Source organism: Carettochelys insculpta, chromosome 1, assembly GCF_033958435.1.
Source record: "Carettochelys insculpta isolate YL-2023 chromosome 1, ASM3395843v1, whole genome shotgun sequence".
Classification (NCBI taxonomy): domain Eukaryota; kingdom Metazoa; phylum Chordata; order Testudines; family Carettochelyidae; genus Carettochelys; species Carettochelys insculpta.
Window position 1 is genome coordinate 230797364 of NC_134137.1, and position 21495 is coordinate 230818858.

Sequence of the window (21495 nt, forward strand, 5' to 3'; positions counted from 1 at the left end):
CCTGGTTGTCACAACATCTTCTGGCAAGGAGTTCCACAGGTTGACTGCACTGTGTGAAGAAAAACTTCCTTTTTTGTTTCTTTTAAACCTGCTACCTATTAATTTGGTTTGGTGTCCTTTAGTTCTTATGAGAACAAGTAAATAACTTTTCCTTATTCACTTTCTCCATACCTGTCAAGAGTGTATTGACCTCTATCATATCCATCTCTTAGTCTCCTCTCTTCTAAGATGAGAAGTCCCAGTTTTTTTAAATCTCTCTTCAAATGGGGCTACAAACTGAATAACAAAGCTACAAAGCAATATCGCATAGTTACTGTTCAGTGAGCGCTGTCCATCCTTCACCGAATGACCATTTTTATGAAATGTTTTCTGTTGTTATCTTACACATAACACTATTTTTGAGTATTAGAAGGGTAGCTGGGCTAGTCTGCATCCGTAAGAACAAGAAGTCCTCTGGCACCTGATAGACTAACAGATCTATTGGAGCATCAGCTGGCGAGTTTTTGTGGGCAAAGAGCCACCATGCTTCTGATGAAGTGGGTCTTTGCCCACATTCAGTGGCACACCAGGGCTAAGGCAAGCTCCCAACCTACCTCAGCCCCACATGACTGCTGCTCCCAGAAGAACCTGCAGCTGACAAGGCCCTGTGGCTCTTGGGAAAAAAATGTGAGAGGCAGCAGCTCCACATGCTGCCCTTGCCTGCAGCTGGCTCTGCTCCCAGAGCTCTCATTGGCTGTAGTTCCTGGCCAATGAGAGCTGTGGGGTGGTGCCTGCAATCAAAGTGGTGAGCTTCCTTGATCACCATGACCTGGAAGTGATGCTCACAGCTCCAGCCCAGCAAGGTAGGAACTGAAGGCTCAGGATCTCTTGCTAACAGCACAGAAAACTGCCATGATCCAGGTAAAATTAAGCAAGAATCTTCATCTGACCTGCTGACCAGAGGCTCCCCACCCTTTGTATATGTTTTGGGAAGATTTTTTTTTCTTAATTTCCATCAGAATCCAGTGTTACGCTGTTAATCAAAAGAGAACGTCCATTGGACTTGACAGTGATATCTTGGACGTGACATATGAACTCCATGTCATAAGTCAGGGTGCACAAAGTGGGGGGCACACCCCTTGGGGGGGGTACAAAATTTCAAAAGCAGGCTCAGCACAATCAGCTCCCTGCCGTCCCCGCGGGGTCCTGCCGCTTTCTCTCCTTAGCTCCTGTGCCCAGCCGTGCTGTGGTCGTGTGCTCTCTGCCTGCTCCCTGGCAGAGGGCTGGTTTAATTTCCGGTCCCCCACACCTGTGGGAGCGCTCTGTTGCCTCCCTGCAGCCTCTCTTGGCTCAGCTGCCTGCCTCCCTGTCCCCCCCAGTCTCTGCTGTCATTTCTGGTCTCCCCTCACATTTTGCAGAGTGGGGGTAAACTTTTACTGGCACAGCCCCTTGGGTCAGCTTCCCAACAGAGTCCAGGCTTTCGTTTTAAGTACAATTGTGTTGATCTTTTGTTTAGTTCGTTCACTTTAAAAGGCTGCGTGGGAGGGCTGGAAAAGGTGGGGGGATGGGGAGGCTCTTAAACCCCAGGGAGCTGCTGCTGTTGTTTTTTCTCCTAAGCTGGGCCAGGCTCTTGAAACAGCAGCATGAACTACCTGGGACTGCTGGAGTTGGGAGGGCTCTCTAAATAGTGGGAGGGCTGGGGAAGGTGGCTCTTCAAACATGCTTTGCCTCCATCTATATTGTGTGCATTGTCCTTGCACCATTGCAGTTTATGTCGCTGTCTCACATAGACAGGCACATGCTGAGGGCGGGGCGGGTTGGTTTTTTTTTTTTTTTTTTTCATATCAACATAACAGAAATTTCCATTGGTTTGGATTTTATTAGACAGGTTGTGGGGGGCTTGGCTAATTGTACGGATGAAAAGGGGGGGGCCCAACGTAAGACGTTTACTCACCTCCGTCTTAAGTTATCATTTATCTGTACATAGCTAACATAATAAACAAATGCATTGCTGTTGGTCCAGCAACTACAGCTGATTTAATTTAAGATAAGCTCAGTGAAAAATAACTTATAATTCTTTTATAAAGTATAAGTTATCGACACCAAATAGACCTGCCCCAGAGACAGGCAGCTCTGCTGCTAAAATGGGAGCTGTATATTTTTAAACCCTTCTTGGTTTACTGTCCTGACAATCTAGAAATAAACATTATTTACCGAAGTGGACAGAACACGGCCTCTCACTCCATTTTTGTCTCAGAGGGTTAGAAGCGTCAGTCTGCAGCTTCACAAATAACAAGAAGTAGGGTGACCACATCGCCCTATGGCAAATACAGGACATCCGCCTCCGGGGATGGGTGGCTGTTGTTCTCGGTCAGTGCTCCTCAGTGATGGGGGCTGACGCCTCCTGGTGAGGCACCAGGGATGGGAACTCCACAGCCTCCTGGCAGGGGGCAGGGGAATGGTGTAGCCACCCTGCAGAGGAGCTTCCCGCAACAGAAGCTGCCTCTGTGTAGGGCGGGATGTCAGGGAATGAGGCAGCTGCCCCCTGGAGGGGCTACCTGGCAGCAGGAGCTGCCACCATGGGTGCCAAGGAAAGGGGCAACTGCCCCACAGAGGAGCTCCCAAGCAGCAGGAGTTGCTGCCCCAAGACATTGGGTGCAGGGGAACAGGAGCCCTGCAAAATCGGGACAAATTGCCCGTTTTCTTAAAAAAGTCAGGATATGTATGAGACAGCTTAAATATGGGACTTCCCTAGTACAAACAAGAAGAAGCTACCGACTGACGGGTCTACGCCTCAGCGACTAAAATGGAGTGAGCGGATGTGTGTTAGTGGCCATGTTCTGTCCACTTTGGTAAATAACAAGAAGTCCTGTGGCACCTCAAAGACTAACAAACTTATTAGGTCATAAGCTTTTGTGAGTAAAACCCACTTCCTCAGAGAATTAAGAGAAAAACAGAATCCAGTGGTTATATTGTGTTGGGAACAGGGCAGCAAACGGGAAAAAAAAGGGTTACCTGTCTCTAAGAGGACCGTTTCAGCATGGTTCAATTAAACTTTTCATTTTTATTCTGTTCCGTAATTATTTGCTGGTTGGATGGAACCTGTGTAATAAAGCTCATTTTAAATTTCAAATATGGTTAGCTTTAGAAAACTGCATTCTTATTTAACACAGCTGCTTTGTGTATGCCTTAAAATTTTATTTTTGGACTTCACTGACAAAGAAAGTTGTATGTCCTGTAAGCGTTTCAGAGCTGAAAAAGCTACTGGGAAATGAGCTGAGATCTATTGTGTGTTGGCAAAATTATCAGCTTAACGTCTGAATATGGAGCTTCTTATTACTAATAAAATGATGTGCAAGGACAGGAAAAAATAAAACAAAACAAAAAAGCTTTAAAGCCCTTGGTGGACTTTGCCTGCTAAATTATTTTTCTTTTAAATCCTCTTTTGCCTTTTAAATTAGGAAACATATTCACTGAAAGATAAGAATGGTCATTACTGAGTCAGACCAAAGGCCCTTCTAGCCCAGCATCCCCTCTGCCAACAGTGGCCAGTGCCAGGTGCCCCAGAGGGGGTGGACTGAAGACAATGATCAAGCAACTTGTCTCCTGCCATCCATCTGAAGCCTCTGACAAACAGAGGCCAGGCACACCATTCCTACCCCCTGACTAACAGCCTTTTATGGACCTATCTCCATGAATTGTCTAGCTCTTTGAACTCTCTTATAGTCCTAGCCTCCACAGCCTACTCCGGCAAGGAGTTCCACAGGTTGACTGTGCGCAGTGTGTAAAAGAACTTTCTTTTATTAGTTTTAAACCTGCTACCCATTAATTTCATTTGGTGTCCTCTAGTTCTTATATGGTGGGAACATGTAAATAACTTTTCTTTATTCAACCTCTCCACACCACTCATGATTTTATATACCTCCGTCATATACCTCCCCAGTCTCCTCTTTTCTAAACTGAGAAGTCCCAATCTCTTTAACCTCTCCTCATATAGGATCCATTCCAAACCCCTACTCATTTTAGTTGCCCTTTTCTGAACCTTTTCTAATGCCAAAATATCTTTTTTGAGGTGAGGAGACCACATCTGTACATAGTATTCAAGATGTAGGTGTACCATAGTTTTATAAAGGGTCAGTAAAATATTCTGTGGCTTATTTTCTATCCCTTTTTTAATAATTCCTAACATCCTATTTGCTTTTTTGCTTGCCACTGCACACAGAGTGGATGTTTTCAGACAACTATCCACGATAACCCCAAGATCTCTTTCCTGATTAGTTGTAGCTAAATTAGCCCCCATCATATTGAATGTATATGTGGGGTTATTTTTTCCAAAGTGCATTACTTTACACTTATCCACATTAAACTTCATCTGCCATTTTGTTGCCCAGTCACTCAGTTTGGTGAGATCTTTTTGAAGTTCTTGACAGTCTGTTTTTGTCTTGACCATTGTGAACAGTTTAGTATCGTCTGCAAACTCTACTACCTGACTACTTACCCCTTTCTCTAGATCATTTATGAATAAGTTGAATAGGATTGGTCCTAGGACTGATCCTTGGGGAACTCCGCTAGTTACCCTTCTCCATTCAGAAAATGTTCCATTTATTTCTACCCTTTGTTTCCTGTATTTTAACCAGTTCTCAATCCATGAAAGGATCTTCCCTCTTATCCCATGACAACCTAATTTACACTACAGTCTTTGGTGAGGGACTTTGTCAAAGGCTTTCTGGAAATCTAAGTATATTATATCTACTGGATCCCCCTTGTCCACATGTTTGTTGACCCCCTTCAAAGAATTCTAATAGATTAGTAAGACATGGTTTCCCTTTACAGAAACCATGTTGACTTTTGCCCAACAAAGTATGTTCTTCTATGTGTCTGACAATTTTATTCTTTACAATTGTTTCAACTAAGTTGCCAGGTACTGATGTTAGACTTACCAATCTGTAATTGCCAGGGTCACCTCTAGAGCCCTTTTTAAACATTGGCGTTATGTTAGCTGTCTTCCAGTCATTGGGTACAGAAGCTGATTTAAAGGATAGGTTACAAATCACAGTTAATAATTCTGCAATTTCACATTTGAGTTCTTTCAGAACTCTTGTGTGAATGCCATCCAGTCCCGGTGATTTGTTACTGTTAAGTTTTCCTATTTGTTCAAAAACATCCTCTAATGACACTTCAATCTGGGACAGTTCCTCAGATTCATCACTCACAAAGGACGGTGCAAGTTTGGGAATCTCCCTAACATCCTCAGCTGTGAAGACTGAAGCAAAGAAATCATTTAATCTCTCTGCAATGGCTTTGTCATTCTTCATCGCTCCTTTCATATTTTGATCAAATAGGGGCCCCACTGGTTGTTCAGCAGGCTTCCAGCATCTAATGTACTTAAAAACATTTTGCTATTAAAGATATGCAAAATCCTTGTTCTGCTAGAAAAGCACATAAAATTAGGGTCCAAATTAAAATACAGATCTGACTCAGACCCACTTATAATGAAAACAGCTTACAATTGAGCTCCAGTGTCCTTGATGGAGTTCTGATTTACCCTCATATAAGTGAGAGCAAAGTCAGACCCAGAAACTTTCCAAAAAGAATTTTCTGTGTTGGTGGAGGACTGGGGGACCTGTCCAGGTCATTACTGACCTAGATGCTTACAAGCTTTGTTCCCCATTCAGATAGCTATCACTCATTTCTGTCCTAGATTTAGTCTCCCAGTGGAAACTATTGTCCATATGTTACTTTTTATTGATGTATCTGAACACCAGCCCTCCTGTGACCTTGTGCAAGTCATGGCTGAGACTATTTGTAGAAATTACAGTTGCAACAAAATACGACAAGAATGAGGGCAGCAGTACTACTGCCACAGTACAAAATAAATGGGTTGGAGTCTCTTGCTCCTCTGAGCACTTCAAATGCAGATAAAACTAAATTCCAAGAGAGGCAAATCTTATCTCTATCGTATGTGAATGTGGGAACTGCCAAACTGAACCAGATAAGTGATGCACCTATTCCAGTACAACATGCTCACTAGGAAGGTGGAGGAAACTCCATAATGGACAATGACAGAATAATCTTATGTAAGGATCTTATGTAAAGTGCCCTGTGCTCCACCTGTCGCACCCTCTTGTGTCAAGCTGAAGTGTTGCAAGGGGATCTTGTCAGGAATCTCCTGGGGGCTCTCTCTCTCTCTCTCTCTCTTACCAGGTCTTTTGGGACTCAGCCCTCCCGACAAGTCACCTAGGCCACATCTACACGAGAGGATTTTTCCAGCAACACTGGGCTTTTTTCGGAAAGAAACACAGAGCGTCTACATGCAAAATGCGCTTTGTTGACAGTTTGTCAGCAAAACCCGGCACCCCTGCCAGCAGTGTGACACCTCTCCCTGTTCAGGTATAATGCCTGTCTCGACATTCGGCCCCAAGGTGCTCCCCCACTGCCACCCGGCTTAAATCCCACGCTCAGCCCCAAGCCTCTTCCCTCCACCCCTCCACCCTACCTTACACAAGCAGCCAAGCACCAGTGCATTGCCGCTGCTGCCCTGGCTACTCCTTTGCCAGGCCACCACTGCTGCCACCTCCTCCTCCGAGTGGCTCCTCTTGGTCTCCACCTGCACCATGGGCAGTCCCTACTTTGCTGCACTAAACTAATGGAACTCAATTTAATTGGTTTAGTGGCCATCTGTTAAACCAATTAAATTGAGTTCCATTTCAGTGTGGTGCGGCAAGGCAGGGAGCCAGAGGAGGAGTCAGATGGAGGCGGCAGCATCTGGATCTGCAAAATGGCTCTTAAAGAGCCACATGTGACCAAGACGGCGCTGCTCAGATGGCTTTTAAAAATGGCACCACTGCCATCTTAGCCGCACCCCTGCAGCTGTGCGCCTGAGGAGAGTTCCTCACTCACCTCACCCTTCTGACAGCACTGGTAGATGGTACTGCTCCTGCTGCGAGGGCAAGAGACTGGACTCGATGACCTCTCGAGGTCCCTTCCACTTCTAGTTTTCTATTATTCTTTGTGGATCCTGATGCTATAATTGCAAAGTAAAAAACAAAACAAAACAAAACAAAACAAAACAAAAAACCCAAACAACCCTCCTGATTATTTTCGATAAACAATGAATGTCTAAAAGCCCAAAAATGAAAAACTCATATCTAAATAGCAAACTATATAGGATCTCAAACTGCTGGATAACACCTGCTGGCATCCTTCAGAGAAAGAGAAGGTTTGGGAGTGGGAGTGAAAGTCAGGAAGACAGTGGTACAAACACACACATGTAAAGTGTAAGGAAACAGAATATGTAAAAATTTGTGAACGTCCTGCAGTAAACACATATCACATTACAAATCATTGTGCCTACACTATTCTTAAAATAGGGGTTACAAAAAGTACAGTTTGACTTTATTTACTAAGGACTGTCTCATATTCACATGCATTGCAGCTCTTGAATTGCTGAGTTTTTTAATGGAATTGGAAAACATGGCTCTTCTTTCTAACCCCTGCACATGAGGAACTGATTCTTAACTTCCCTTATGTTCAACAGCTTGCCGTTTGTGATGTCCCTGTGCCACAGAGTGGAGGGACATGTTTTCCTTTAATCTTTCCCATTCTTCAATTTTTTAACTGACTGCTGTTTAATAAATTGCATTTGCTTTGACCTTTATGCAGTGGGGTCTGGGAAACATCCAAGGCAGAGAGCCCATCCTTGCCCCTGCCCTAGGTCAGTGTTTCTTAAACTGTTCTGCGAAGCGTCTGATACTTTTTTCGATGTCATACACTAAGGGTATATAGTTTGCATTATTAAAACCAGACACAATGTTACTTCTTCATTGCTATGATACCTGATTAAATTACTTCATTTGGTTTTTGCTGTATGTGTTGCTGTTTGGCTTTTTTCGGTCTGACAACAATTTTTTTTTAAACATTCATAGATGTTCCGCATAAAAAATATTATTGTTTGGTGTTCCAAGGTCTCCAAAAGCTTAAGAAACTCTGCCCTAGGTGACAACAACAAGGTTGGGGGTCAAACCTCCAGGAATCCTGGGCCCCACCTTGCTGGAGCCACAAGGACTCTGCCACACAAAAGAGTGGAAGAGGTGCGCTCAAGGACAGGCAGGCCTCTGGGCAAAAGGAGTAGGAGCAAGGACTCTGCTCCCTTCACTAGCCCATTTCACCAGGGTAATTTATAAGCAAAAAGAGTTCCCTACAGTAACAGGGCCATTCCCCTGCTTACCTAATGGGTCCTGCCGGCCTGCTCTGCACTGCTTCTCTCAGCAGAGCTCCTTTCTCATCCCTTGCCTTTCAGCAGTCTTTGCTTGCGCTGTTCTAGCTGCCTCTGCCTGTACAGCTCAGCCGCTTCATTATTGCTTAGCTGACGGGGCACCACTTTCAGTTGTAGCCCACGGGGTTGTCATGGGCCAGATAGGGCCTAATTCTCCTGAAGGGTGATGGTCCCATTCCGTCAGGCAAGGAGAGGAATATATTGTCTTCACTGTTGTAGGAATGAAAACGTATTAATAATCTATACGGACGCTGACAAATCTGCTAAAACTGGCTCTTTCCCTGCGTGCAGGCACAGACTGAGTAAAAAAGGCTAATGGTTCAGTGCGAGGGGATCACAGGGCAGAGGGTCAAGAAGGAATTTTAAGCCCCAGCATGCAGCGTTAGTCACTGGCAGAGAGAACAAGGGCTTTCTCCGCATCAGTGCCGCAGATCCTATGGGAGCCGAGAATCTAAGCAGAAGATGTTGAGGGATCCAGATCTGTCAAATTTTACTGAAGATGGATGTATTATAGTCACGGTGTCCAATACACTTCCCATTCGCCACGTGTGTTGAATGGGGAAGTGGCGCGTGGTGAACACGGGGCACCCCTCCGGCTGCTCTGCACATGCACCGCACCACGTGGCAGCAGGAGTGGAGGCGGGACCTCCAGCCCCGGCAGGCTCCAGCCATGGGGCGGCTCGAGCAATATGGCCTCAGCCCTGGGACGGCTCATTTGGCACGGCTTCAACCCTGGCCTGGCTCCCATGAGCAATCTCGCGGGGGTGTGTGCTGGGCTGGGTGGGGTTGGTACCTGGTGGAAGGCAGCAGCGCCTGGTAGTGGGGGGCTGTGGCTATCCATTACATTTGTTTTGGACACTGCTGTATTACAGTGACCACAGACCCCACCATGTAATGTGCTATGTAGGTCCACTGCCTGGCCATAGTAGTAGCATTTCCAATTCCTTCTTGTTAATTTTGAAAATGCCCCTTCTTCCTGGGGAAGGGCGTGAACAGCAGGGTTCATAGAATGTGAGTGCAGAAGGATTAGTTATCCTGTCTTTGCACAGGGCCTGAGCCTGCTTCCTATGAAACACCTGCTATGCTTGGGGATAGGAGGGTGGGGCCTGAGTTTCTTGCATAGCAATGAGATTGGAGCACCTGGGCTGGTTCTATGGGTGATCAGCCAGTGTTGTTGATCTCAGCCCCCATCTCCAGGGACCAGCAGACCTCTGTGCTGCTCAGCTTTCCTAATCGTAATTGTTATGATCAGTGCTTTTTTGGGGGCTGGTACTTGCTGGTACTGAGTCCTGGTACCCTGGCAGCCCCAGCTGCACGACTGGCTGAGTACCAGCTCCTTTTTTTTTTTATTCTTCCCAAAAAAGCGCTTATTATTATCATCATTCTTGATCAGCTTCTGGAGGGAGAGGGGATGCTGAAAAAATTTTCCACCTTGGACAGCCAAATGGCTAGCGCTGCTCTTGAGGGGCATTGGCAGCACTGTCTTTGCGTCATTTACTGAAACCCAGAAGCCTTGGTTAGTTGACTAACTATTTGCATTTCTTCCTCAGAGGCAAACAAGACAGTCTGCTGGAATTATGGTAGGTGCCTCTGGAAAGCATGTGTGATTTCCTTGTACAACACTTCCAGTAAAATTGTCCCCATCCTTTCCTTCATCCTGACAAGCTGAAAGGTCCCTCAACTTTCCACCTTTTTTGTTGTGTAGCAAAGGAAAAGGAGAAGGCGGGCACTGGTTATAAATTTAAATACCGTTCTTCTTTGAGCTCTTCTTCGTGTGACTTGGCAGCGAGTTGTATGGGCCCATGGTATCCCAGCACCAGGAGTATTCCTGGCCTGGGACAGGGCTCCAGAAAAGTTTGAGGATGGGTCTCTCCCTGGATCTATCTGCCACTCCCCTGAGCTCCCCCACCCCACATGTTCCCAGTCCAACCTGATGCCCCGTACATGCCTCCTCCCCATGTGTCTGCCAGCCCCACCTGGTGGTCCCCAGCAATTTAAAATGCCCCAGGTGTCCCCTCCAACACCACTGACAACACAGTAGGGCTCGAGCAGCTTCCTGCCACTCAGTCCCCGTGGCTGCTGGCACCTCTCTGCAGCCCCTGGGTGGGGGACAGTGTGCGTGTCTTCATGCACTGCTCTCAGCAGCTGGAGTAGCGCATGGACACCCTCCCTCTGGCTCCTGGCCACAGGGATTCCTATGCCAGCGGCTGAGTGGTGTGAGCAGCAGGAAGTTGCTCTAGCACTGCTGCGCTGCTGGAGGTGGTGAGGTGAGGGGCCAAGGGGACAGGAGGTGGGCTGTGGGGTCACACAGGACAGGAGCACACTGGACGGCAGGCAGGCTGCAGCATGCAGAAATCCCTCCCCCACCAGGAGCCACTGCCAGAGGGAAGAGCCCCAGGTACGCGTGACACATCCCCCGCACCTTGTCCTGCCCCCAAACTCCTGCACCACCAAGAGCCTCCCCCCAGCACCCCCACCTCTCTGCCCAGCCAAGAGCCTGCACGCCTCACCCCCTTCTGCCCCCACATTCCCTCCTACAGACTACACCCTAATCCTCTGACTCCACCCCCGAGCCTTCGCTCCAGATCTCCACCAGCACCAAACTTCCCCCAGCGCTTCATCCCTCATCCCTCCTGCACCCAAAGTCCCTCCAACACCCTGCATCCCCTCCTGCTCCTCAAACCCCTGTCCCATCCCAGAACCAGAACCCAGCACCCAAACTCCCTCCCAGAGTTGTTTGGTAGGCGTGGGGGAAAGAGGCAGGGTGCGTGTGTGGTGCAGGCTCTGGGTGTTCTGGGCACTACCAAAATTTTGGCAAACCGGCTGCCCCTGTTCCTGTGCGTGCCCATCAGGTGTGTGTGCGTGTGCGTACGCATGGCAGACAACATATTTTTGCTCCTAGCAGCTAGCCATAGGGTTAGCCTGGGCACCCCCTGGAGTTGTGCCCTCATGACGCCCAATATAGATCCCTGCCATGTTCCTCCTCTGTTCCTTCTTACTGGCAGGGACAGTTTGTTAGAACTTCCTTGTGCCCTGGGGGCTGGAGTTTGAGGGTAGCGTCTTTGTTTCCTGCTTCTCGGTTGGGGGCCACACCTGTGAGGTTTTTCTATTTCTCGCCTCAATGAGAGTTCGGGTTTTCTTTCTTCTGGGAGGCCACCAACTGATTTTCCTATGGGTCGGATGCCCCCAACCCAAGAAGGTTCCCCATGCCTGGGCTAGATCTTTATGGAAGAAAGGTCTGTTCCACCAGTGGATTACAGCTCCGCGTCTCCAAGCAGCAGGCCACAGCCAGCAGGTACAGCCACAAGTTCCACCTCCCTGGTTCGGCACCTTGGGGACCTGAGCAGTCCCAGACCAGGGATTTTGTCGGATCAGGGTAGGTCCATCCCCAGCTGGCCTCTGGCCCAGCTCCCAGGCTCCCTTCCCAGCTGCTAACCACTGCCTGGCCTTGGCCCCTGCTCCCTGGCCCTGCTCTGGGTCACTGCTCCTCAACCCTGGCTCCGGCTCACTGCAGTCCCCCACTTTCCAGCCCTGCCATGGTCTCCTGCTACCCAGCCCTGGCCGTGGCTCTCTCGCCCCACTGTAGGTTGTGGCTCTCTGGCCCTGGCCCCGGCCCTGGCTGCAGTCTGCTACTCCCCAGCCCTGCCGCAGGACACTGCTCCCCAGCCCAGCTGGAGCTGGAGAGTGGTGCACCATGGCCAGGGCAGTGGATGGCGGCAGGACCAGAGAGCCGTGGCCTGCAGCTGGGAATATGGAAGGAGCAGCCTGCAGTGGGCCTAGGAGCCACAGCCATATGCTGCCTTACCCCATTTCCCAGACCCCCAACTCTCAGGGCTCCATGGCTCTCTGGTCCAGCAATGTACATGGTCACGCTGGGCCACGGATGCTGGACCAGAGAGTCACAGGTTTTAGAGGTTCAGCCTGTATGACACACGAGGTGCAATGGTGATTCACAGAGTTGTTGCTGCAGGACTCCCATGGCAAGTTTTTGGTTCTGGTGGGGGAAGGGAGGCTCTTCTCTCATGCCTCACTACAAGACGCACTGGATGCAGCAGACAGAGGTACATGCATCATGACCACAGGCATCGCCATATGGAGAGGCACTTGGCTCCAGGTCTCAGGCCTGCTACATGAGGTCCCACAAACTATTCAGAGCCGTCTATTTGAGGGCGTGGCTCTAGTCTCCATCAAAACAGACAAAAGGCTGCAGAGCCTAAAGGACTCTATACTTCCGCTTCACAGTGGAGACACTTTACGCTGGGCCCACCTCTGCCCTCCTAACAACCATTGAACTGCCAGGAAGGCTCATGTAGGAAGAAGGGGGCAACATAAAGAGGCCACACCCACCCTTAGGTCTGGGCTCTCACCAGCAAACACCTTCATCAGCTGAGAAGCAGGCCCTTTGAAGGTGCAGTTGAGGATTCTGCACCAGATCCCCAAGTGTATCCACCCCGTTTTGCCTTCTCATCCTGTCTCCTTTCTACCATGCATGGTCCTATATTTCTTCAGACTGCTGGGTGCTCCGTGCGGTAGAGAGGGGATACTCCATCCAGTTCTGCACCCTCTCACCCTTCCACCTTTCTTCCCCATCCCTCTTCAGGGAACCTTCTCACAAGCAACTCCTTATCCAGGAGTGGCAGGCATTTCTTCTTCAGGGACAATGGAGGAGGCTCCTCAGGACGACAGGGCCAAGGGCTTTTACTCCCTGTATTTTCTAACACTAAAAGCCAACGGCAGCCTCAGGCCCATTCTGGACCTGGGAGAACTCAACAAGCGCATAAAGAAATTCAGGTTGTGCAAGGTATCCTTGCCCTCCTCCTCTCTCTGGATCCAGCAGACTGGTATGCTGCCCTTGCCTTGAGGGGGCACGTTCCACATTGCAGTTTCTCAGCCCCACAGAAAGTACCTCAGTTTCATGGTGAACAGAACAGTACCACGACCAGTTTACAGTTCTTCCGTTCAGCCTGTCAGCAGCACCTTGGCTCTTCACCAAGCGCAAAACAGCATTGCTATGTCGTTGCACAGGCACCAGGTACCGATGTTCCCATATCTTGGTGATGGGCTTATCCAAGGCCATTCTGGGATTCAGGTGGAAACTCAAGTCAAATTCATCAGAGCCGCCTATGACAACTGGGGTCTTCTCGATGAGGCATGAACCACTTTGTTCCCTGCTGAGGGGACAGCGTTTATATGGGCAGCCCTGGACTCGACCCAAGCCAGGGCACGCTCACCGAAAGTAAGGTTCCATGCCTTGACCAGCATTATTCAAGGCCTCAGGCAGTTTCCCACCACCACAGCACAGAACTGCCTGAAGCTTCTGGGACATGTGGCTGCGTGTACCTACGTGGTGCAGCGTGTCAGACTCGGACGTCTTCACTCATAGTTGGCGTCCGCATATTGCCCAGCCTGGGACCCCTTGGACAGGATCATGATGCTGACTTGCCGGTGCCCGACTGCCTCCTGCAGTGGATAAACCCACAGGGTTGCCCAGGAATCTCCTTCCCTACCCCCGCCATCTGTCCCTGACCCTAGTGAAAGAGGCATCAGACTTGGGATGGGGATCCCACGTGGGGAACCTCAGGACTCAAGGTCTCTGGTCTCCAGTTCACCACATTAATGTCAGAGAGCCCAGGCAGCGTGCCTGGCACGCGAGACCTTCCGGGCACACCTATCAGCGACGACACACCGTGCAGCAGCAGTGTTGCGTATCGACAAATGGAAGTGGGGAGCTTGCTCTTCTCCCCTATTCCAGGAAGCCCTCACCCTGTGGGACTTCTGGGTAGAACACTCGATACACCTGCAATGTTGCACCTTCACGGAGTACAGAACGGGTTGGCAGACTGCTTCAGGCAGTCATTTCATGGACACAAGTGGTCTCTTCACCCAGATGTTGCACATTCAATCTTCCAGAGGTGGGGGGTTCCCCCGATGGACCCATTTGCCACATGGCACAACAGGAAGTTTCAGCACTTCCGCTTCTTCATAAAACACAGCTCAGACTGCACAGCTGGCACATTTCTCCTCCATGGGGAGGGCATCTTCTGCACACCTTTCCACCCACACCGCTCATCCACAAGGTACTCAAGATATGGCGGGAACAAGCTCAGGTCATATTTATAGCACCAGCCTAGCCCCATTAGCACTGGTACACACCCCTCTTCAACATGTCAGTGGAGGCTCCAGTCTTCCTACTGATCCTCCTGGACCATCTGATGCATGATCATGGACATCTCCATCATCTGACCCTCTAGTCGCTGCACTTCACGGTGTAGAAGCTCTGTGGCTGGATCCAATGGAGCTTTCCTGCTCAGATCAAATCAGACAAATCCTCCCTGGCCACAGAAAACCCTCTATGAGAGCCACCTACCTCACCAAGTGGGAGAGACTTTTAATTTGGTTGGCACTGCTGTTGCACGGTGCATCGTTGTCGATAGGTGTGCCCGGAAGGTCTCGCATGCCAGGCACACTGCCTGAGAGCTCTCTGACATTAATTTGATCCTGGCCTCAGTGCCTCTTATTTTGGACTCCCTCTTTCATCAGAAACAGCAATGACTTTCACTCTCGTCAGTGAGGGTTCACTTAGCCACCGCATTGTCACCCCATGTGGACACACAAGGCCAACTCAGGATTTGTGAACCCTCTGGTCAATTGATTCTTAAGAGGCCTTGACAGACTTTACCCTCATTGTCTGCCAACCTTGCCCACCTAAGACCTCAACCTACTCCTGTCTCGGCTGATTGGACTTGCTATTTCAGCCATTGGCCACATGCTCCCTGCTACACCTCTCTTACTAAGTGGCATCCCTGGCAGAAATAACTTTAGCCAGGAGGATATCTGAGCTCAGGGCTCTAACATCAGAACCCCCTTGTATCATATTTTATAAGGACAAAGTGTGACTCCAGTGTCATCCTGCTTTCCTCCTGAAGGTGGTGTTGGAGGTACATATCAGACAGGACATCTTCCCCGTATTCTACCCTAAGCTGCATTCCAGCAGCCTGAAACAAAGACTTCTCTCTCTGGATGTCTGAAGGGCACTGGCCTTTTACACAGAGAGAATGAAACCGTTCAGAAAGTCAGCCCAACTATTCGCAGCTGCGGCAGACAGAATGAAAGGTCAACCTGTATCATCTCAATGCATCTCAACTTGGATAGCGTCGTGCACAACCTTGCAGGAGTGGCCGCACCTCTATTCACTGCACACTCTGTCAGGATGTAGGGATCTTCCACTGCATTCCTGGCACAGATCCCTACCTAGTAAACTGGCAGGGCAGCAACCTGGTCTTCCATCCACACTTTTGCCAGGTGATCACTGTGCTACATTCAGTGCAAAACTCCAGCCTCACCACCTGAACTTGGGCTGCTGAATCAGTAGATGGGAATGCACGCGAACACACACTCAAAGAAGAAAAATGGTTACTCAGCCTCTTGTAACTCTTATTCTTTGAGCGCTGGTCTTTATGTCCATTCCAATACCCAAAGCCTTTCCCCACTGTTGGAGTATCTGGCAAGAAGGAACTGAGGTGGGAGCAGGTCAGCAGGGTTCAATATTGGGCACCATGAGTGTCCACGACTTCAGAGAGTGCCGAGGCCAACCCTAAAGCTAGCTGCTGGGGGAAAATATTCTGGTTCCTGTGCAAATGCATGTGCATGGCTCATTGGAGCATTTAGTAACATGGAGATATCCATATCTCATAGAGCTGGAAAGGATCTCAAGAGGTCATCAGGTCCAGTCCCCTGCATTCATAGCGGGACCTATCACCATCCTGGCAGATTTCTTTTTAAATCTAACCTGCTCCAGACCCTTGAAAGGCCTCCTCAAGAACTGAATTCACAACCTTGGGTTTACAAGCCCAATGCTCTAACCACTGAGATATCTCTCACCCCACTATAAAACTAACCTGTCCCAGACCCTTGAAGAGCCCCCCCAAGGGCTGAACTCACAACTCTGGGTTTACAAGGTCAGTGCTCTATCAGTGAATTATCCCTCCACCTCATCACTGTGCTTTCCCCTCAACTAGAATTGACATGAATAATACATCTTGAAGAACAACAATTACAAGAAGGTGAGGAACTGAATTTTTTCTTGACAAGCATTGGCCTTTTCCCTCCACAAATTAAATATGGGGCTAAACCAGGTTGAAATGTAGCCTTGTGACTAGGGCAAGGGAAGTGCTGTATTATCTTCCTGTTTCAGCAACTTTCTTGTGATAAGTATCAGAGAGGTAGCTGAGTTAGTCTGTATCATCAAAAACAACAAGAAGTCCGGTGGCACCTTATAGACTAACGATATTTTGGAGCATAAGCTTTCGTGGGGCATCTGACGAAGCGGGTCTTTGCCTACAAAAGCTTGTGCTCCAAAATATCTGTTAGCTTATAAGGTGTCACAGGACTTCTTGTTATTTTTAAAGTTGTCATGACCAGCTAGTAATCCCTCAATTACTTGAATGACAAGCCCTTTGTTACCTTAATCACCGTATGTTACTCCATTTATAAAGAAACTCCTTGATAGATATACTGGTGTTCCGCGCGATGCAAGTAGGTGTTCCGTGAAAAAATTTCAGTGCTAGTGATATTTTCTGTTCTAAAATATTAGATAAGAAATTATGTGTGTATGAAAATACTAAGGTATTTGAATAGTATTTGGATTGTAGGTATATTAATATTTATAATGCATTCATAATAGTATAGTTATTATATAGCTTGTGCCAAAACAGAGATGCAAAAACAATCTTCCCATTAAAAAAACTGTCAAATGTTACTTATTTTTATTTTCCAGTAGTTTTCTGTAAAAATAACACATTTATAAAAACACAACATTTAAAGATATTTTCCATACCTAATTTGTTTGTGTTGCTTTTTCATAAAGATGTTTTTTTAAGCTTTAAGGAAGGACAGTCCTTTTTTGAACAATATTGTCCTTTCTATTTTTGTACAAAAGAACAGCACTGACCATTCTTCTTTTGGCTGCTACACAGATTGGGTTTTTTTGGGTTTGTACTTAATTTTTATATTTACTGGGTTGTTAACCATCCTCCTATCAGAAGGGCATTAGTTCATTCAGAGGATTTTCACTTGTTATGTTTAGTTCCTTTTAAAAAAAAAAAGTGATAAAAATTGATAAAAACTGATAAAACTGATAAAAAAACTGACTCATGCATCTGATGAAGCAGGTCTTTGCCCACGAAAGCTTATGCTCCAAAATATCTGTTAGCCTATAAGGTGCCACAAGACTTCTTGTTGTAATAAAAAATTAACTCTTAAATCAACTTTGAGCACTGTGTGTGGCAATTTTTTGGTGTGAACCCTCCTCCCATCCTCCAACGACCAGCATGTACATGTTCCATCAATGTAGTCCGTGCCCAAAAGTGTTCCATGGCCAAATTGTTTTTGAAAACTCTGAACTAACGTATCTCTTTTTGATGGGATTTCAAGTTTGGTTGATAAAGTTAATAGTATTGATTGAATATACTTAGACTTCTGTAAGGAATTTGACATGGTACTGCAAAACATGTTAATTAAAAAACTAGAACAAGATAAAATTAACCCAGAACACACTAAAGGCTGGCAAGTTGATAGGTCTCAAAATGAACTGTAAGACATTGAGGGGGTTTCTATTAAGGGTGAGCATGGATCTTTTCTTAGGCATATGCTAAGAAAAAAAATAGAAAAACATCCCTGATAAAATTTGTACATTAATTGGAGAAGTTGTAAATAATGACAAACACAAGTCACTGGTACAGAGTGGTTTGGATTGCATGGTAAACTGGGCACAACCAAACAGTATGTATTTTAATAAGGCTAAATGTATACATCTAGGAAAAAAGAATGTAAACCCCATTTACAGGATGGGGGACTATATGCTTGGAAGCAGTGACCCTGAAACCGATTTGGGGTTCATAGCGGATAATCATCTGAATATGAACTTCCAAGGCAACCTTGTAGACAAAAAGAAAAATGTGATTCTTGGATGCATATACAGGGGAATCTGGAGAAGTCTAAGGATTATTTTACCTCTGTATTTGGCACCCATGTGATTGCTGCTGAAATATAATGTCCAGTTCTGGTGTCCGCAGTTCAAGAGCATGACTGATAAATTGATGAGGGTTCAGAAAAGATGCATGAGACAGATTAAAGGATTAGAAAACCTGCCTTTTAGCCAGAGCTCAATCTGTTCAGCTGAACAAAGGAATGATTAAGCAGTCACTTGGTTACAGTCTACAAGCACCTACACAGGGAACCAATATTTAATAATGGGCTCTTCAGTTTAGCAGAGAAAAGTATATCATAAGCCAGTGGCTGAAAGTTGAATCTATACAAATTCAAATTGGAAAGAAAGTGTAAATTCTTAACAGTGAAGGTAATTAACCTCTAAAACGATTTACCCAGGATTCTGATGGATTTTCCATCACTGACTATTTTTTAAATCAGGATAGGATATTTGTCTAAAATAATGTGCTCTAAGCATTATTTTGGGAAAATTCTATGGAATATGTTTTGTAGGAAGTGAAATCCTTTTGCAGAAGGTGCTTCTGGCCTTGGAATCTATGACTCTATTCGGAGGGTTACATGGGAGAAATACCTCAAGAGTCTCCATTCCCTTACGTGTGCAGGTGCCATCTACAGGCTAGGTTGAGGAGCCAGTCAGCAGACCAGATTAAATTAATGCTGACTGAATAAATCTTAACGTAAGCAGTTTCACACTCAGGGGAGGTTTCTAAAGACAATGGAGAAGACAATGTGAACATCACACAATCTGAGCCATGCTGCTATGCATTTGGAGAAAGACGTAAGTTTAGCAGTGCAGCATCTATGTGGACATAAGGGAGCAACCAGCTTTATTGGTTAAACCATCTGTTAGCTTTTCCTATGAGGAGAAGGAAATTCCTTGCCTCCTGATTGAACAGTATGAAGGAAACTTTGTGCATATAAATTCCTATTCTTGACATGGAAGTGATCTGCACAGATGACCAAAAGGCTCTGTTGTGTGCTCAGTTACATCTGTGTAGTCACATTGCCTTTAGCTGGTTGGAATAACGGATGCAAACGGAGGATGAGAAACCAGCTTTCAGAGTTGTGCTGCTCTGCTGGACTAACAAGAGTACAGATTTTATTAAATGGTTTATTTTAAATCACCATCATTAACAGATATGACTCTGCCACACGCAGGGACCAGAACTGACAAGTCAATGTGTATTATGTATATATAATCACTCTTCAGATTAAAACTTTTTAAGACTTGGCCTGTAGGAGTCAGGCAGTTTGTGTCTGTGGCCAGTCTTGCTTCTCGAGGCAATAACTGTTTTCTTTTGGCTTTTCTTATTCATGATGTTCACAGGGCAGAGCTCAGAAAACTCCTCCTGGACACCACAGACACTGTGAGAAATGTTTCAACCGGCAATGCCAAGTCCCAATCGAGCTCACCGTCTCCTGCATAGTGATCAACTGCCGTGCCCGCTGCGGGGCTGCCTTTCATATGTGCAAACAGGAAGAACACCAGCTCCTGTGTCCCCTAGAAGAGGTCTCATGCCTCAACTCAGTTTATGGCTGCCCTTTTTCCATGGCCCGCTGTAAGCTGGCAAAGCATCTTCAGGTTTGTCCGGCCAGCGTGGTTCACTGCTCTATGGAATGGAATCGCTGGCCAAATGTGGACGCAGAAACCAGTCTCCATAAGAACATTCTGAAGGAGCCACATAATGAACAGAGTCTGGATACAGCCCTGGCCCTCAGAGACCAGAAGATTCTTTTTAGGACCCTGAAAATAGCTGAGCTATTCCCAGAATGGAGAAAAGATGACGAAATGAAAGAACCTGGAGCTGCAGATTTGGATGAAGGAGCCATGGGGGGAGAAGCATGTGATTCTAGAGAAGATGGTGGCCCAGTGGTTGAACTTAATCAGCAGGAGCGTGAGGAATTGGCAAAGGATAAGGAGGGGATGGATCTAGCAAGTTACAAAACCTGGGAGAACATGTTTAGCAAAGAGCTTTCAGCCTTGAAGGCAACAGGCTTGTCAGCGAACTCTGAAAAAAGGGGTGAGGGCAGTTACAAGAAAACAGGACAGATTCTTTGCAGTGGCAACCCAACAGAGAAAAAAAAGGAAGCCGCTCCTGTGGAAGAACCAAAAGGAAAAGACAACCAAGTGATTACAGGTGCAGAAAAGACAGGCCTGGCTCCTTGGCAAGACGGGATCCTGGAGAGGTTGAAAAAAGAAGTTAACGTAGGGGATTATAACATGTATCTGGTACATCATGGGAGAATGCTCATCCATTTTGGTCAGTTAGCTGCCTGCACACCAAGAGAGAAAGACTTTGTATATGGGAACCTGGAGGCTCATGAAGTGAAGACTGTCTGCACATTCAAAGTGCCTGTTAGCTATCATGGTAAAAGAGCACGCCTAAGAGACACCCAGGCATACAAGATACCAACGATGGACAAGTCAGTGGATACCTCAGACTTGGAGATGAGCCTGGAGGAATGTCCTCAGGCAGATATAGCCAAAGCCACACTATTGTGTGCATTGGAAAAGGAACTGAAAGGTCACGAGATCTCAGAAGCAAAGAGTATTGATGGACTGTTCATGGATTTTGGGACGCAGACATACAACTTTCAGGTGGAACCCTTCTCCTCTAGCGCTGTCCTAGCAGATGTTCTAGATATAATAAGTCCACCAGAACTCCATGTGGAGCTTCATACTGAGTGTGTGACCAGAAGACATAACAAAAGCTGCTCAGCCTTCACATTCACTTGCAATCACTTCTTTAGAAGAGACGAGTTTCCTTCACATTTCAAGAATGTCCATGCTGATATCCAGTCCTGTCTAAGTGGCTGGTTCCAGCATCGCTGTCCACTTGCCTACTTGGGATGTACTTTTGTTCAAAACCGCTTCTATCCTGTTGGTCATAAGGCAAAGTTTATCTACAGCCAACACCTTGATACATTAGCTATGAAACCAGAAGTTGATTCCACACTTTCTGAAATACAGAAATGCAATTTTGCAGCAAATAAGCAACAAAAAAATAAAGACTCCTTGAGCAGTCTTCCACTGGAAATTTTACAGTATATTGCTGGCTTCTTGGACAGCTTCAGCTTATCTCAGCTGTCCCAAGTGTCTTTCCTGATGAGGGATATCTGTGCCACTCTACTTCAAGAGAGAGGGATGGTCTTCCTGCTGTGGGAGAAAAAAAGATATTCTCATGGAGGTACTTCATGGAGAGCTCGCAAAAAGGCAAGTGGCAGTAGTGTTT

The 21495-nt window shown here is 46.9% G+C and overlaps 1 protein-coding gene across 3 annotated transcripts in view; it reads left to right on the plus strand.

Annotated features, from left to right (window-relative positions):
* FBXO40 (F-box protein 40) overlaps positions 1 to 21495 on the plus strand; it is a 39987-nt gene that overhangs the window by 9083 nt on the left and 9409 nt on the right. Inside the window, exons 2-4 of one of the 3 annotated variants that reach the window (XM_075001263.1) lie at positions 6184 to 6369; positions 9805 to 9834; positions 19590 to 21476. In XM_075001263.1, coding sequence (XP_074857364.1) covers positions 6184 to 6369; positions 9805 to 9834; positions 19590 to 21476 — 2103 coding nt within the window. The remainder of the gene's footprint in view (positions 1 to 6183; positions 6370 to 9804; positions 9835 to 19589; positions 21477 to 21495) is intronic. The other 2 variants (XM_075001273.1, XM_075001281.1) reach the window with 2 other exon arrangements.